Source organism: Astyanax mexicanus, chromosome 12 (genome assembly GCF_023375975.1).
Source record: "Astyanax mexicanus isolate ESR-SI-001 chromosome 12, AstMex3_surface, whole genome shotgun sequence".
Taxonomy (NCBI): Eukaryota; Metazoa; Chordata; class Actinopteri; order Characiformes; family Acestrorhamphidae; genus Astyanax; species Astyanax mexicanus.
This window is the reverse complement of record NC_064419.1, coordinates 9041538-9058482: the sequence shown is the minus strand read 5'-3', so window position 1 is coordinate 9058482 and position 16945 is coordinate 9041538. Positions and strand designations below refer to the sequence as shown.

General features: G+C 38.8%; 1 protein-coding gene across 1 annotated transcript; it reads left to right on the top strand.

Annotated features, from left to right (window-relative positions):
• Positions 1 to 528: 528 nt before the first annotated feature.
• On the top strand, positions 529 to 16945 carry si:dkey-6n6.1 (uncharacterized protein LOC100170811 homolog). Its single transcript, XM_049485782.1, has 10 exons — positions 529 to 782; positions 3740 to 3871; positions 4485 to 4648; positions 6290 to 6968; positions 7490 to 7605; positions 10247 to 10379; positions 11916 to 12073; positions 12650 to 12789; positions 14302 to 14628; positions 14887 to 16945. The coding sequence occupies exons 1-10, from the start codon at positions 635 to 637 to the stop codon at positions 15065 to 15067; spliced, it is 2178 nt and encodes a 725-aa protein (XP_049341739.1). The 5' UTR covers positions 529 to 634; the 3' UTR covers positions 15068 to 16945.

Genomic DNA, 16945 nt, shown 5'->3' with positions numbered 1-16945 from the left:
CAAAAGCATGTGGTTCTCCCATTGGTAAAAAAGAGCGATTGGGTGATAGATTTAAATAGTTTTGGATATTATGGGATGTTTTCACGCTCCACTCCTCCTCTTTCAGTCCCACACTACAGACTCTAACTAAACTCTTCTTTTACCTTCTGAGAACTCTTCTCAGCGCTGCCAGCTGCACAGCAGTGTAGAGTCTTGAGGACACCAGATGGCGCTCTGAACAACATGGATAAAACAATGGCTTGTAATTGGATTTGGTTTAAAACAGCCGATATTTTATCCAGTAAAATATGACTGAATCAGAACATGCTTCATATATTACTGACCTGTCGCTATAAAGGTGTGTCTGAATGGAGTTGATAAAAATCTGTTGTGTTGTGTGCGAGGTAAACATCCCATCACAGATAAGCCCCTCCCGCAGTAATGGGAGTGTGTTTGGGAGCAGGTTATGGAGTTGGGGGGGCTTTTGGTTGCAATGAAAGAGCAGCTTTGTTGAAAGTGTTTTCTTTTCTCTCTCTCTCTTTCTCCCACCTCCACCCCCCTCTCGCACCTTTCCGGAGGTTCACCCCTCACTGTCAGTATAAGAGCACTCTCAGACCCTCAGCAGGAACACTCGAGCGGTTATCACACACTCGCCATGTCTCGGCCTATAGCATACCTGTGTGTGTGGGTGTGTGTGTGCGCGGTCATTTCTGACGCAGACGGCCGCAGAGGGACGAGGAAAGGTGAGAAACATAAGAATCGATTTGATCCAGCAGCAGGATACAATACACCTGCCCATCCAGGTGAGTGCAAAGAAATAAATTCATAACTGTAAAAAAAAATATTTGTAATTATTTTGACTATGATGTTTATTTCATGCATGTCATGCATATGTCCTCTAGGGGTGTGTCATATTGCATTGTACATTTACCCCTAATTATCACATCAGGGTACTACTTTTTGGCTGTTTTTAGCAAAATAAAAAATCAGTTCTCATTTCCTTATTTAAATATCTACTAGAGAAATTATACTTGTCCAGTATCATTACCTTTACCTAACACTTATTTTAATCCTGGATATATAGATATATTTGGGGTGCATTATTATTAGTATCATGACATTCTGGATAATTGACTTCTGTTATAAATCTGATAAAATTCTTGATTTTTAAAAAATATTTCAGTTAGGGGCGTGCCATATCATATCAGTAATATTCAGTATTCAGTAATAACATTTTTTTTTTTCATTTTGTTGCAGTAGTGTATTCTTGAAATTATTTTTTCTAATTGTGTTTCGTAAAGGTGTTTTGTCATAGTGCCAAGAGTATCGTTGTCGCGCAAATACCGTGACATATCGTGATATTATATTAGGGCCACATCGCCCATCCGTAATTTTGTGAAAACTGGTGTGATTTTCTAAAACACATGATATGATTTTGCAAAAACAGGGTGGACAACATATGGAGACAAGTTATTAATTGCTGAACATGCAGTCCTCAGTCCTCTTTTAATTAATGATGTCAACAGTGGGGCATGGATATCTTAAGATGACCACGTGGACAGGGTATTTTTTTGGATGCGTTTAAACAGCCTAATTTAAAAAAAAAAAAAAGCTAAATAAATTATTAAAACATCTTTAAAAAAATGTAAGAATATAATATTTTTAACACACATTACTTAACCTCTTAAACTAATTATTTAATTAAACCATGCAGCACTGCAGGTATGTCAAAAACACCAACCATCCTTCACATAAAAAAAAAAAACTGTCTATATTGGAGTGGGATAATTTACTTGCACAAGACAGAAATTCCACTAACTCTCTTTATTCTCTTTCACAGTGGAATTTGGTTTGATAGGTTTGTATTTAGGTTGGATTAGTAATTTTCATACTAAACATTCAATTAATAAGCTAGCACAGTGTTTACAGTATTTAGCCAATGCTAGCATCTCCATTAGCCTTAGCAGCTAAGCTATAAACATTCAACAACAAACAAATGTGCTATATTCTTAGCTATCATTGCTGCAATATGTATAGAACACTTTTACTTACAGTCCCAAATATTCCTTAACAAACCTAAGAACTAACTAACTGGCTCCGCACCTGCCTCTCTATCTTGTGTTTATGTGCATACCATACAATCTAAGTCAGCACTATACTGTTAAAAAGACCTTAAAAAATTAATTTGGTTAAAAGTTAAAGTTAAAAACATATCTTTTATTACCCATATTAATGCCTTTAAATAGAAAAAATGTAACCACTTATTTTTTTGATGAATGAAACATAGTTTTAAGAAACTAGATGTTTTTTAAAGTCTTTTTAAAGATATTGTGCTGGGGGGGCTGTTTATAGAGTAAGTGAACACACATTGACCACACATTTAATTCAATCATACAATAAAGGTTACATTGGCAGATTAAAAAATGTTTACCACAGCAGTTTAGAAGATTTTACTCTGCTATCATGATCACTAGCTACCATTCCGTCACCACAGAACACAGAACTCGGGTCTGTTTGGCTGAAACCCCACTTGTACATTTTTAGACAGGAATGACAGCGACAATGAATAACTGACCCGAGTACTGACCATAAAATATTATATCTGAGATTCTGAAGTCAAGCGACGTCTGTTAGAGGGGCAAAAAGCTAAATAGTGTTTTCTGTGTTGAGTTTGTACTTAAGCCACTCGCTAACATATCCTTTGCTTAGCTAGCTTAGCTGAGCCACATGAGTATCAGACAGCTGCAAACTATGTAGGGGAATTAGTAGAAAATTAAAAAGCAAACACTATCGAGGACAAATGAAAATCCAATCCACAAGATACATTGCTTTTCCTAGCAATGCTTTTTACTAACATGCAGAATACATGCCACTGGTTTCTCAGCCCCGCCCCAATTTCAATAGTGGGTTCTGATTGGACATTGATTTCATTTTATTTTCGCACAATTTCTGCGCTGGTCAAAGACACAATAAAGAGATCAAGTACAATGAAATGTAATAGTGGTTTTGCATTTTGTTTTGGCATGTATTCTGCATGTTAGTGAGGAAAATCAATGCATTGTGTGGATTGCATTTACATTTTACACATTTGCTTTTCAGCTGGGCACTTATTCCTCTCCATAGTACACACAGATGCGGGTGTGTGTATCTGAACGAGCAAAGTCTTTTACTCTCAAAATCAACTCCCATAACCCACCCCTGTTACAGTCAGTGTAATATAATGAGCTGTTACATAATGAAGCTAAACTCTAATAAAAAATAGTGTGTTTAATTTTAGAACGTATAATGATGTATTTACTGCCATTTTTCTATAGGTAACAGGTCTGGGCCAATAGAGACACTAGCATTACTGCTACAGTGATTTGATTGGTTGGTGAGCGGATGCTGGGGTTACAACCAAAGCACTTTTAAAAGGTTTATAACTGGAGCTTAAAATATTTAGAATCTGATTTTGTTCTGTTGCACAAATGCTCTGGAGTTACTCTGGAGTTCCCTCTAGTGTGTGACAAACCCAGAACACATTCTCAAGTGTGTATTCTCCACTCTGTACACTTATGTTGAATGAGTAAAATGTATAAATAAAAAGTTGTATAAATAAAATGGATAAATTTAATAAAATGTACTAAAATGATAATGCTTACTTACTATAATGTACTAAAATGGAAAATTATGAATGAATGTACAGATACACTATATACACTACAACTACAACTGTGTACACTGTATAAGTGTGTGTGTGTGTGTGTGTGTGTGTGTGCAGTGACCAGTACTCAGTGCTTGGTGAATGGGATCCTTCTGTTTGAGGGAGCTGCCTGGTCTCCAGATGCCTGCAATGTGTGCCAGTGTAAAGGTGGAGCCGTTAGCTGCCATGCAGTACCCTGCCTAGTTACAGGTACACACACACACACACATTCACACATTCACACTGTGTCCAAATATGATGGAACATTGTTCTCTGGAATGATGGAGCTCTGTCCAATACTTTTGGATAGGATATAGATCCCACTATCAGCTCTGAGTCCTTTTAAAAAAGCCTTACATGGGGACATTACCACACATCATTAAAAAGGCTGAGTTTCAGGATTATGATGCTCTAAGCTATTGTACAACTACTGAATTAGAGTAAAAATAATATTTTTTATCAAACAGTCAAAAGTCCTTTATACTTAATGAAACTGCATCTAGTTCATATTCCGCTTGAGTATACAGCCTTAAGATTTGAGTGTGTAATTTCAGGTGGAAAATGGAAAAATGGCTGGCATATTAACAGTTAGGTCCTGTAAGTTGTGAGGTGGGCGGCTCCTCCATGAGCATCAGTGTCTACGATTATTAAGCTTGTCATTTTGCATTTTTTAAAACATTACCTTAAGGGCCTGACTGTGGGTTGTGGTGCAAAGCTGTGGAAACTGCTGGCTCTCAGTGTGTTGGCCAGATGCCACCCACTCCAGCGGCCAGAGTTGGGGGAATGAGGGGCTCTAATGCTGTGTTTGGCTCTCTGTGTTCAGCTCCACCTGCTAGCAGGCCTGCGGTCAAACAGCAGAAAACACCCAGCGGAGAGAAGCTGGAGAAAAAGGGCAGAGGAAAGAACATACGGCAGCCGAATGGGACGGGGAAAACTGTACCGGAGGTCCATCCCAAAGTGACCATAAGTCAAGCTAAGACTGTGAAGGTGCAGTAGTGGTCAAAATACTAATTTAATGTATACTACGTATGTGTACAAACATATAGGAATTCACCTATTTATCACTGAATTTAGTTTTTTTTCAGTGTTTTCACTTGATTCACGTGATTCAGTTTCATTGCCATATTGTATATAAAATCCAGCCCCTAGCCATGCAGTCTGCATATACAGACATCAGTGAAAAAAAAGGTAGCCACTGCAACAAAAGTCTTTCAGGTGTTTCAGTTGTATAATAATGAGATTTCAAATAGATGAACTGAATCAAGAACTGTTATTCAACAATAGCTAATAGAACAAAATGAGCAAGGGATTACTTTGGCAATCCTTTTTAAGCAACACAATACAGAGTTACATTCACAAATACTGCTTAAAACTTAAAACTGTGCAAGACATAAGCCTAAAGTTAACCATGTCCAGTTATCAACAAGTCCAAAAGCCAAGGGCTGTAATGGTATGGGGGTGTATAATGCAGAAAAGTACACTAAAAGGTCTAAAAGTTACATTTGCTGCCTTTAGGAAAACATCTTTTCCAGGGGCATTAAAGCTTTTTTCAAAAAGACAGTGCAAAACCACATGCTGCACACATTACAAAGGCATGGCTATGGAGGAAGAGGACAAAGGTACTGGACTGGCCCGCCTGCAGTCCTGATCTGTCCCTAGTAGAAAACACGAGAAGAATTTTGCATTGAAAATGTTATATTGACTATGTAGATTTGTGTTGGCAAAATGTACAAATTGTAGTTGAACTCTAGTTGAGGCCAAGCCAACAACTCTGCACATGCTCAGTTTTATGCAGGGGTTTTAATGTGATGTTGGTCACGCTATTTGCATATTGGTCATGTCCTCCCATCCCTCGCTCGCCATCAGTGTGTAGTCATTCCCCACAGGCTGCTGCCCTCTCTTGGGATTTATGTATATGGTATGTAATAACTGCCTGGTCTCAGTGTTGTGAGCTGTAAGAGCAAGTTACATTGTTTAGTATTTGAGCTAGCCTCAAAACTCAAGAATCTAGTGCAATAAGTCACCTTAAATTGTTTTTGTTTTTTTTATTAAATACTATATATTTTTTTATTTTTTACAGTGTAGAGATACAATTTTTACAATTTACAATGCAATTAAATATAATTATTTTTATAATATATTGTACTTGATTGTATAAACAAAGTCAACTTGATTTTTTTGTGCAGTTTATGTAAAAATATAGGTTGATGGTGACAGTTATTAAGTTCAGGCTATTTAAAAATGGTTTCTACTATAGCTAAAAAACTAATTTACCATACTTTAAAATGCTTTTTTGGATCAATGTAATTATACAAGAGGTTGACACAACTCAGAAAGTCTATTGCAAACCGTTGCGTTGATTTTTTTTGTTGACCCAAGGCTTTCTTTTTTAAAGTGTAGATATCATTGCACGATGAATAGATGTCTATTAACAAATAAAGCAGACAAAAAATGAAACATAATATCATCCGGGTGAAATTGTTGCATACTCATCTAACATTTCTACAGTTCTTCAGCTTCATAGAGATCACTTGTGTTAAAGTATCATTAATTTATTGTCAGTATTGTCTCTTCACTTGCTCCAACATCTGATCTAAGCTCCATGTTTCACATCCTCTCAATCCACAGCTTTCACCTGCTCTCCCCAAGAAGGTGCCAACCCCAAAGGTGGAAGTAGGTAAACCTCAGTGGTGGGACAGGAAGCCACCTGTGGTTCAGAGTCCTGATCTGGTGCCAGGGCTGGGAGTGGTGGAGAGGAGGAGATTTGACCACGATGACCATGATGATGACGACCATGTGGAGGACGACAGCGATAGTGATGATGACGATGATGACGATGTTGGTGTCTTCCTCAACACCAGTCCAAACAGCCACACAGACAGACTGGCCTCTGCTCACAGGGTGCCATCAACAGACACCATGGCATCAGCTGGCCGAGCAGCACCAGCCCACAGAATGCCATCAACTAGTATACTGGCACCAGCTGGCAGAGAGGCACCAGTCCATAGAGTGCCATCTAATAGCAAACCAGCAGTGGTACCTGCCCAGAAGCCAGCATTACTGCCATCCCAGAGATCCTTTGCCCCTCCCACCAGGCAGTCTGTAGTTCTGCCCCCCAGTAACCCTCTGCCAGTGCCCGGTGGGCGCTCAGTAGCCCCGGGACGTCCTGCTTACCCACAGTACGTACATATGGAGTCCCTGCCCGCAGGCTGCCTGCTGTCCGAGTCCCTGATTGCCTGTGGCAGCACAGGACTCACACAACTGCCACTCCTCAAAGACGCTGGCGTCAGGACACTTTACCTGGCAGGTGAGCTGCTGGAGCTGCACCTCCAGTGCTGAACACGGGACCATATTAAACTGGAATGTATACAGTTTCAGATTTATCATTAAGTCAATTAATACATATATTTTACTGCAGATTTTAATAAAGTGAAATAAATTGTTCCAATTCTAAAAACCTTTACATTATTTACACATTTCAAAACTAATAATTTGATCTTCTAAGTTGGAAAATAATTAAAAATCTATATAAATTAGCCTTATTTTTTAGGGATCCCCTATGTGAAATGTATACACTATATATACATATATATATTATATAGCAGTGAATGTTTAATATGTTATTTTTTTGTAAGGTTTACTCAGTATCTGTACATGCTGAAAATAAACTTGTGGGTATGTTTTTCTTAATATTTCAGAATGTTTTCAAACAATTAAAAACATTTTTTGCAGAATTTTTAAATTAATTTATAAATACATTTAGGTATATTTCTTTTCCATAAGGGCTGTAGTAAAAAAAAAAACGTTTTTTTGTTAAATTTCTCACAGATAATAAGATCAGTAAGATCCCCAGCCGATCTCTGTCCGGCCTGCCCAATTTGGAGTGGCTGGACCTGAGCAAAAACAAACTGGATGACTCCTCTCTGGGGCTGGACGTGTTCCGGGTGAGTTGCATTTGATGGCTGCTTCTTGTTCCTCTTCTACTACCTCTTTCTAATATATTTTTTTATTTGATTTTATGGTTTGTGATCATCCACCTTCCTTTTGATTATATTCCAAAGATTTTTTATCCAATTTGGTAAAATCAAAGAAACTTATCATTTTTAGTGGTCTCTTATTTTTTCCAGAGCTGTATATTAAATCATAACCCCTGTATCATATCTATTGTATTGCCAGTATATTGTATTGCAGTACTGTATTGCAAATACGGAGCCATAATACATAATACTTAAAGGTGTTCCTCAGGGCTCCGTTCTTGACCCACTACTATTTACTGTATTAAAGTGAGCAGGGTGCAGTATGAGTGTCAGCAGGTGTTTGATCCTTATCTACAGAATGTTACGGGTTTGTACAGAGCAGTCTGGTCAGAGCGAGTGTGGTATGATGGTACAGTGTTATGTAACACTTCTGCAGTGTAAACAGCATGTAGCCACATGTGTATTTCTCCCACACAGCGCCGAATCGGACACGGCTGGGACAAATCACACCTCTTTGCTGCATTGAATGTTTTAGTCCACTGATAGGCCACGGTCAAACACAGCGTTATCATTTATACACACCTCACCCCCTCACACCTGCCTGCCATGCCCCTCCAGAGCCAAGCACTACACACACTCAAAACACCCCCCCCCCCCAGGATGTCTTGTCGTGTTTACTGTGCTCACACTGATACTTCTGAGAACAAATATCATTCCCTCGTCCAGTTAGAAATAGTCCTCTTATCACTGTACACATGATCTGTCCAAATATTTACTGACAACTCTTCTGATGAATGCTACATTCAGCTATTTAAATTGCACCAAGTTGCTGAAACATATGTGCCAGTGCACACAAAGCTTGTCCAGTCAATGTCATAGAGAAGTGATGCCAATATGATAAGACTTTTTGGAGCAGACAAACAAACATGAACCTAATGGTACGATGCCTAATGCCAGGCGTGGGCTAGAGAGGTATAAAGCCAGCAGTGGTTTTGTGGTTTTTAATGGAATGATGGAGCTTTATCCCATATTTTTGGGAATAAGGTTGGGTGGTGATCGTCATTCAACATTGGGCCCTCTCTGATGCTCTTGTTGCTGAATGCAATCAAATCCTCACAGCAATGCTTTCTACCAAAATCTAGTATAAAGTCTTCCCTGAACAGTAGAGTTAGTTACTTCAAGCAGGATAAACTCTTTTAGTACCCTTGATTTCAGAGAACACTGTGAATTAGCAGTTGTCCCAATACCTTTGTACATATAGTGTATATATATATATATATATATATATATATATATATATATATATTGTGAGTAGGGCTTAGTTTTGGGACAATATAATGCACTAGATAGTGAATCTACCAATAAAGGTGTTCCTTAGGGCTTTGTCCTTGGTCCACTACTTTTTTATAATGTGCATGTTGCTAACTGGTTATAAAGTACATAACTATGAATTAAGGAGTCACTGTTTTGCATACATATGCATCATTTAAATCTATTGTCCTATTTCCCCAACAATTGTTTAGTATAATACTAGTTAGTTGTGTTGGCCATATTTTATTACAGTATGTACAGAATTCACATAAAAGTTGGTTAACATAGTGAATAGTGCAGTATTAACTGTTAACTGTTCAGGCTCTGTCCGAGTAGAAGTTTTGTTAGATATTAAATAAATTATATACTTTCTATAACTTCTCTTTTTGTATTCCCCCTGTTTCTTCTAATGTTTATTTATTAATGTCATTAAAATTATTCAGAATGGTCAGTTCTACACTGTAAATTATACTAAAGGTGTTCCTCAGGGCTCAATTCATGGCACACCGTATTATGAGGTGCACTATGAATAAATGTCTAATTTCTGGACTATTTTGATACCCCCTTCTGGGGGGTAGGGGGTAACCGCTAGTAAATGCCGCCTGACAGTGCTACACTGAGGAACCCTGAGTGTTCCGATAAACCACTATCAGCTAGTGGTTGATCCCACGCAGCTTGTTTTAACACGGTGAACAACACACAGACTACAGTCTGATATACTGACCTCTGAACGACAAAAGAGGTAGTGCTTAGTGCAGTTAGCAGCTAATGCTAATACTGCTTCAGCTGGGGGGAAACCAATCTGAAACTCCCTATATAACGCTGTACTTCAGTGGAGTGGCTTTACTGCTCCTTAATATCTGACTGGTAAAATTCATACATAAGGCGCACTGGATTATAAAATGCACTGACGTTTTTTTGAGAAAGATTTTAAGTAGTGCGAAAATATATATACTGCCAGTTGGTTATAAAATACACAACTGTACACTCCATACTCACAGTTAGGCAAACAGCACTAAAATCTATGTCTAAAAAAATGCACTATAAAGTGAGCAGGTAATAGTAAGACAGTATGACTGTGTCAGTAGCATGTCTGTGAGGAGGATTAGATGCATGTTTAATGATGGCTGGATTTGGAATGTGGTGTGTAGCTCCGATTTGGCCCGGAGTCTGAAGCTGGAGTCAGTGTTTGCATTAAAGGTGGGAAGGGTTGTGCTACAAGTGGAGTGTGTGTTTTGAGGTGTGTGTGATTTATACATGTGAGTTATGTATTTGTGTGTGTTCTGTGATGTTGCAGAATCTGACCAAACTGCGGAGGCTGATTCTGGACGGGAATAATCTGACCAAAGTGCCAGCGCTGCCCCCATCACTGCTGGAGCTCAAGATTAACGACAACAGGCTGAGCGGACTGACGCCACACAGCTTTAGGGGTACACACACACACATCTCACAGCCACACATTAATCAGAACAGTACTGTACAGCTCTGTGCATGTGAAGTAGGGGTTGGTTTTATTGGAGGGTTTATCAACTTAACTTAACTTGTAGTCAGGACAGAACTCAGAGTTTAGCATAGGCGAATCCATTATCAGAGTCCAGGTCAAAAGTCCATTATTAAAGTCCACAAAGGTCAAACACAGACAATTAACAGTAAAAACAACAGTAAGAAACAATAGGACTGAGGGTGTTTTTCACATTTGCCCTGAATAAATGCGTTTCTCGGCTCATTTGGGGAAGGAGCTCAGTATCACTGGTTTGTCTTAACACATAAGAACTCCATCCAAACTGTGGATCGATAGTGTGCGCAATTCCATGCATCACACTTCTGCAGGTAGGATCGCTAAAGCTGTGTACTGTTTTTTAATTAATTAATTTTAATGGATATAAACACTTGAGTACTGAGGACAACAGCTTTTGGGCCATTTAGTATTTTAATGAGCAGGAGATTCTCCAAACCAGCAGCCCTTCTGGTATAAGGAGATATATCTCCATGCAGGCCATCACGAGACAAGCATTTATTACCAATTCTGTCAGACAGACAGACAGATAGATAGAGAGAGAGAGAGAGAGAGAGAGAGACAGAGATAGCTTTCACACTTTACCAAACTATACCGAACTCTTAGAGAAGCAGTCCTCTGTATAAAGCTGCAACAGTGTCTGTGTTCGACATATCTAAAGTGAGGGATGGAGCCTAGCCACAGCACATAACCAGGACAAGTTCAGGATATTACAGTGCAAACCTTTTAGTCCCCTGTGTAAATTACAATGTAAATCTTATTTGGGCAGTAAGTGTTTACAGTATTTCCTCAGTAAAAAAAAGGAAACCAGCAGCTCTTCTGGTATAAGGAGATACTTCTCCATGCAGGCCAGTACGAGACAAGCATTTATTACCAATTCTGTCAGAGATAGCTGCTTTACCAAACTATACCAAACTTTTAGAGAAGCAGTCCTCTGAAAAAAGCTGCAACAGTGTCTATGTTTGACATATCTAAAGTGAGGGATGGAGCCTAGCCACAGCACATAACCAGGACATGTTCAGGACATTACAGTGCAAACCTTTTAGTCCCCTGTCTAAATTATATTGTAAATCTTTTATAGACATAAGTGTGTGTTTATTTCCACAGTAAAACTCTAATACTAACATCAATATTAATAACTTTCATACTAATCAGTATCAGTATCATTATATCATCTTCAAATCTCTCCAAATGGAGTTATATTTAAAGTTCTCATCATATCAGCAGCTGGTTTGGTTGATCAGAGCTTACTGATGGTAAATTAGGTGATGGAATGGAATTTTATTGGAGTTTATTATTATCTCATAACTGCTGTGTTTATGTACTATAGCTGTAATTATCAGAGTTAGGTTTAGGTTTGAGAGTGTAGGATTTGATTGCCTGAGCTGGACTGTGAGTTATAGAGTGAGGTGGAGAGTAAATGCTAACCGTATGGCGGTTGGTATTTCAGGTCTGTCACAGCTGCTGACGCTGGAGCTGGAGGATAATCACTTCCACGATGGGAACGTTTCTCCACTGGCCTTCAGAAACCTGGGGAAACTCATCTACCTCAGACTGGACGATAACGACTTCAGAGCCATACCCTCCGGCCTGCCCACCTCCCTGCAGGTCCCACAGCACCATCTCAGCACCACCACACTGCCTATATCATTAATCCTGTTTCACAGTATCAGTATCATATATAGCAATAATAATAATTATACACAGCAATTAGTAATACAACTTTTACTAAATGATAAATAATTCATAAATACTGAATAATTCATAACAGATACTCAATAGTACATAATAGATACTGATACATGTTGCAGTTACTGAATATGTTAAAGATAAATAAATAATAAATCCTCCAAAGTAGATCATGAACAACTCCTACTAGACACTGATTAATTTATAATAGATAGTTGGGATATATCAACATTACACAACCCCTTAAAATCACTCCAGCTGAATTTATTAAATTGTGGAACAAGTGAAAACATGAATGACAATAATATTATATTCATTATTTAACCAAATGTTTTATTTTGTTCAGTTTTGTTTTGTCAAAATGTTTTTTTAAGGTGCATTTCTAGTAAATAATGAGTAATTCATATTAAATGCTTAATAATTTAGCACACATACAAATCATTTACAAACAGCTTAAGAGACCTCTGACCTGTTCTGTTCTGTGTATATGAGCAGGAGCTGCATCTCTCTGATAACCGTATCGAGGTGGTTCACGCTGGACTCCTCAATAAGACAGTGCACCTGCGGGTTCTAAACCTCAGCCATAACAAGATCCGAGAGGACCGCATCGCGCCCCGAGCCTGGTTCCACCTCCGGTCAGTGCCCTCATCGGTTCTGCACTTACACTGCAAACACCTCACCTTTTACAATAAGAGCAACCTTCTGGTGCCAGCAAGATTGAGACAGTGAACCAATCAAAGCAGAGCTCATTTTCATATATTTATATATACAGGTCCAGGTAAAAATTGGACATACCTTTTTATTAAAGGTTTACCTTTTTTTCCTACATTGTGAATTAAGACTGAAGTCATCTAGACTATGAAGAAACACAAAGAATCATGTAGTAACTTAAAAGTGTTAAACAAACCAAAAATACTCTGTGAAGCATTTAGCACTGAGGCTGGTAACCCTGATGTGAAACAGAGGAAACTCTTCCTCTTCCTGTCCTGTGGTGGCCCTGATGAGAGCCAGTTTCATCATAACCTCTTTGATGGTCTTTGCAGTGACTGCACTTGAGGATATTTTTAAAGTTCTTGATTTTTTCTAATTGACTGACCTTCATTTCTAAAAGTTTGTTTTCTTTACTTAATTTAGTAGTTCTTCTGATAATAAGGATTAGATCATTATTCAGTTAAAGCTATTCACTGTATACCAACTCTATCTCTTCACAACTTTACAACTGATGCTCTCAAACACATTAAGAGACAAGAAATTCAAATAATTAATTCTTGACGAGTTCAGCACAGCTGTTAACTGAAAGCCTGAATTCCAGGTGACTCTCCCTCATAAAAGCTGACAGAGAAAATCTATCCACGCTGTGCAGAGCTGTCATGTAAACAAGAGGTGCTACTTTGAAGAATCTAAAATATAAAACATATTCTGGTTGTTTAACACTTTTTAGCTAAATAATTTCATATATGTTTCTTTATGGTTTGGATGATTTTAATATTAATCTACAATGCAGAACATTTTATTAAATTATTATTTTATTATTAAAAAACACTGAATTTGAGGTGTGTCCAAATCTTAGTACTGGTACTAAAGTAGTACTTGTGCTGTACACGCACACACACAGCTTGTCTAGTCCCAGTAGAAGGGAAGTACTGCTAGAATAGGACTCTATCTGGAGCAAAAAAAAACATGACCCTATTGACACCAATCTGTAAAATGTGGGCTAGAAGAGTATAATGCCCCCACCCCCAGTCCTAAACTCTGGAGCTTACTCCAGACTTTCTCTGCTGCTCTCTTTTGGTCCTACTGTGCCACCATGTGGGCTGTTAGAGTATTGCAGATTTATATCTTTGTGATGGAGGACACATGTGAGGTTTTGTCATATTATGATAAAGCTTATGAATCATAAACCATGTTAGTGTTTATTAGAGCTGTAAGATAAATTGTATTTTTATTGTTATTGAGCAATGAGTTTCCACAGTAAACGCATCAAACGTGCTGCAAAAGTGTCTTGAATAACAAGGTAGTTACATGGTAGAGTGAGGTAAAGGGCCGCAGTAAACACACACACCAAACTACTTCTTATCCTACTTCTTATCACACACTCACAGTGTTTATATTTGTTTGTAATTGTACATTTCATTATTTGTAACCAGTAAACTGGAATCTTTGGACCTGTCCTACAATAAGCTGGTGCACGTCCCGTCCTTCCTACCTGTGGGGCTCCGTCAGCTCACTCTTCACCACAACCAGATCGAGCGCATCCCCGGGTACGTGTTCGGACACCTGAAGCCGGGGCTGGACTCCCTCCACCTGTCCTACAACCGCCTGCGTGAGGACGGGGTCAGCGAGGTGTCCTTCCATGGCCTTTACCACTCACTGACTGAACTCCTGCTGGACCACAACCAGCTCAGATCCATCCCCCGCGGCATCATACAGCTCCGAGCCCTGCAGCTCCTCCGCCTAAACCACAACTACATCAGGTCAGAGTTACTACTCACACTCATACACCACAATCCACCACAACTACATCAGCTCAGAGTTACTACTCACACTCATACGCCACAATCCACCACAACTACATCAGCTTAGAGTAGGAGAGGAGATTTAAAGGCACAAATGGTGCCCACTGTGCGAAACCATTCAGATTCTTTAGTCACATTCAGTTTTATTTCCCCTAATGTGAACATCACTGTCTGTTTTGATGTGTATTTTTGTGTTTATTTGTGTTTTCTCTGCAGTTCAGTGCCGATGAATTCTCTGTGTGACTCTATGTCTCGCGAGGACTCTCCGCTGCTGTCTGTCCACCTGCAGTACAACCTCATCGACCGCCGCCTCATCCCACACACAGCACTGTCCTGCATCAAAACGTACCACAGCGTCGTCCTGCGGCCACAGAAACACGAACAGATCTATGAGTAACACACACTGATACACACACACATTGTAACACACACAATGCTTGCCCAAACCCTCTGTGTCTGTCTCAGGTAAACCTCAGAAACCTTTCATATCTCTCAGGGGTGGACTTTACTCTTAACAACACCCAATCTCCTTTTCACACCTACTCTGTTTGATCCGAACCAAAATAGCAAGTGTAAAAAATCCACCGTTCGGACCAAAGAAGGTGGTCTTAGTCCAGATCAACTAAAGTCTGGCCTGGTTAGATTTGGTTTCACACTGCAGTTTAGTTACTAATCTCTCTAAACAACTTTACAACACCCTGTGATCGTCACTTTAATTGGCAAAATCTCCCTATACTTGATTGACGCTGATTGGTTTGTAGAAAAGCATGCGTCAAGCATTGGCACATTGTTAGCAAGTTGCCTTTTCAAATGTTGTGCCAAATTCTGCGTCCATGCCAGGATCTGACTCCTTTCGAGTGCAGGCTTAATTAGTCTGAAAGTCTGAATTATCCAAAATAGTATTTTCACAGGGCCAGAAAACATCTCTTTTATTTGGACCAAATTTTGGGTTTGGACCGTGGTTTATGACACCTTTCACACCTGCTATTATGGTTTGGACCAATCTGAACAGTCTGAAACTGTGAAAACATTTTTTAGATGATTCAGACTTACAGGAAGTTAAGGCTACATTCACATGACCAGGCTAAAGTGACTGTTTGTTTCTCAGTGTGATCAGATTTTTTCATGGCTGTGTGAGTGTGCCAAATCCGATTTTTTTCAAATCATATTTAAGTCACTTTCATGTGGTCCTAAATTGGATTTGTATCCAGTTTCTGGACATGCAACATGGGAATTCACACATCTTTTTTGCTTTTCCGTATGCGCTACGTGCTTCTCTCTCGTGCCCACACATCTCTTTGTGCAGCTGTGCAGCTATAGCTGTAAAAACAGCAAAAGCAAACCACCTGGCCTTTTTTCACCTCCTCGACCTGAGCATGTACTTCAGACCAGCTGTTTGCTCTCCACTCGAGCAGAAAATGCAACTAACCGAATTGTCAACACATAAACATCCGACACGTGTCTTTTAACAAAACAATCAGTGTGAAGTATAGGGAGACTCTGCCTACATAGGTGATGATGATAGAATAGATCTGGTCTGGATTTCAGTTGTCAATTAGACCTACATAATGTCCAAAATTATACGTATTATTAACACCTTTTTCTCTAGAATATTTTCTGAATACAAGGGTATGAATAAAGAGTGTGCCCTCTTTACTGCAGTAACAGCATCTACTCTTCTGAATAAGCTTTATATCATAAGTTGGAACATTACTGTGAGGAAGGTTTGATTGCATTCAGCCCTGAGAGTGAAAGTGTTTCAGTGACATCAGGTTTTAATGTTTGATGATTATTCTTGCCACAGTCAATTTATTTGCCTGAGATTGGTACTATGTGTGTATTCACTGCTCCTGTAATATGCAGTTCTAACAGTAAGCCATATGTATATGTCATGTGTATTTACTACTTCTAAATATTGCCGTTGTTTGTTTATATTGCTTTACTCATTGCACTTACACTGATGATCCTGTTTGACTATCATTGAGTGTTATATTGTTTTTTTTTTTGTTTTTTTTTTCAAAAACAAGACTTTCATAAAATGGTATACTGTATTGTTATGAACTGTATAATTTACTGTATGTTTTTACATACACGTGTGAGATTTGGTCCTCATGTTTTAGACATGAAGCTGTATTTGAGCCTATAAGAAAGAACACACCAGAACACATTCTGTTGCTTCTGTTGCTCCATAACTGCACTGAGGCATTTTCTTATTAAAGCTTTCATACAGCAGTATTTTATTCTGTTTATAAATAAAGTTGAATACAGGACAACA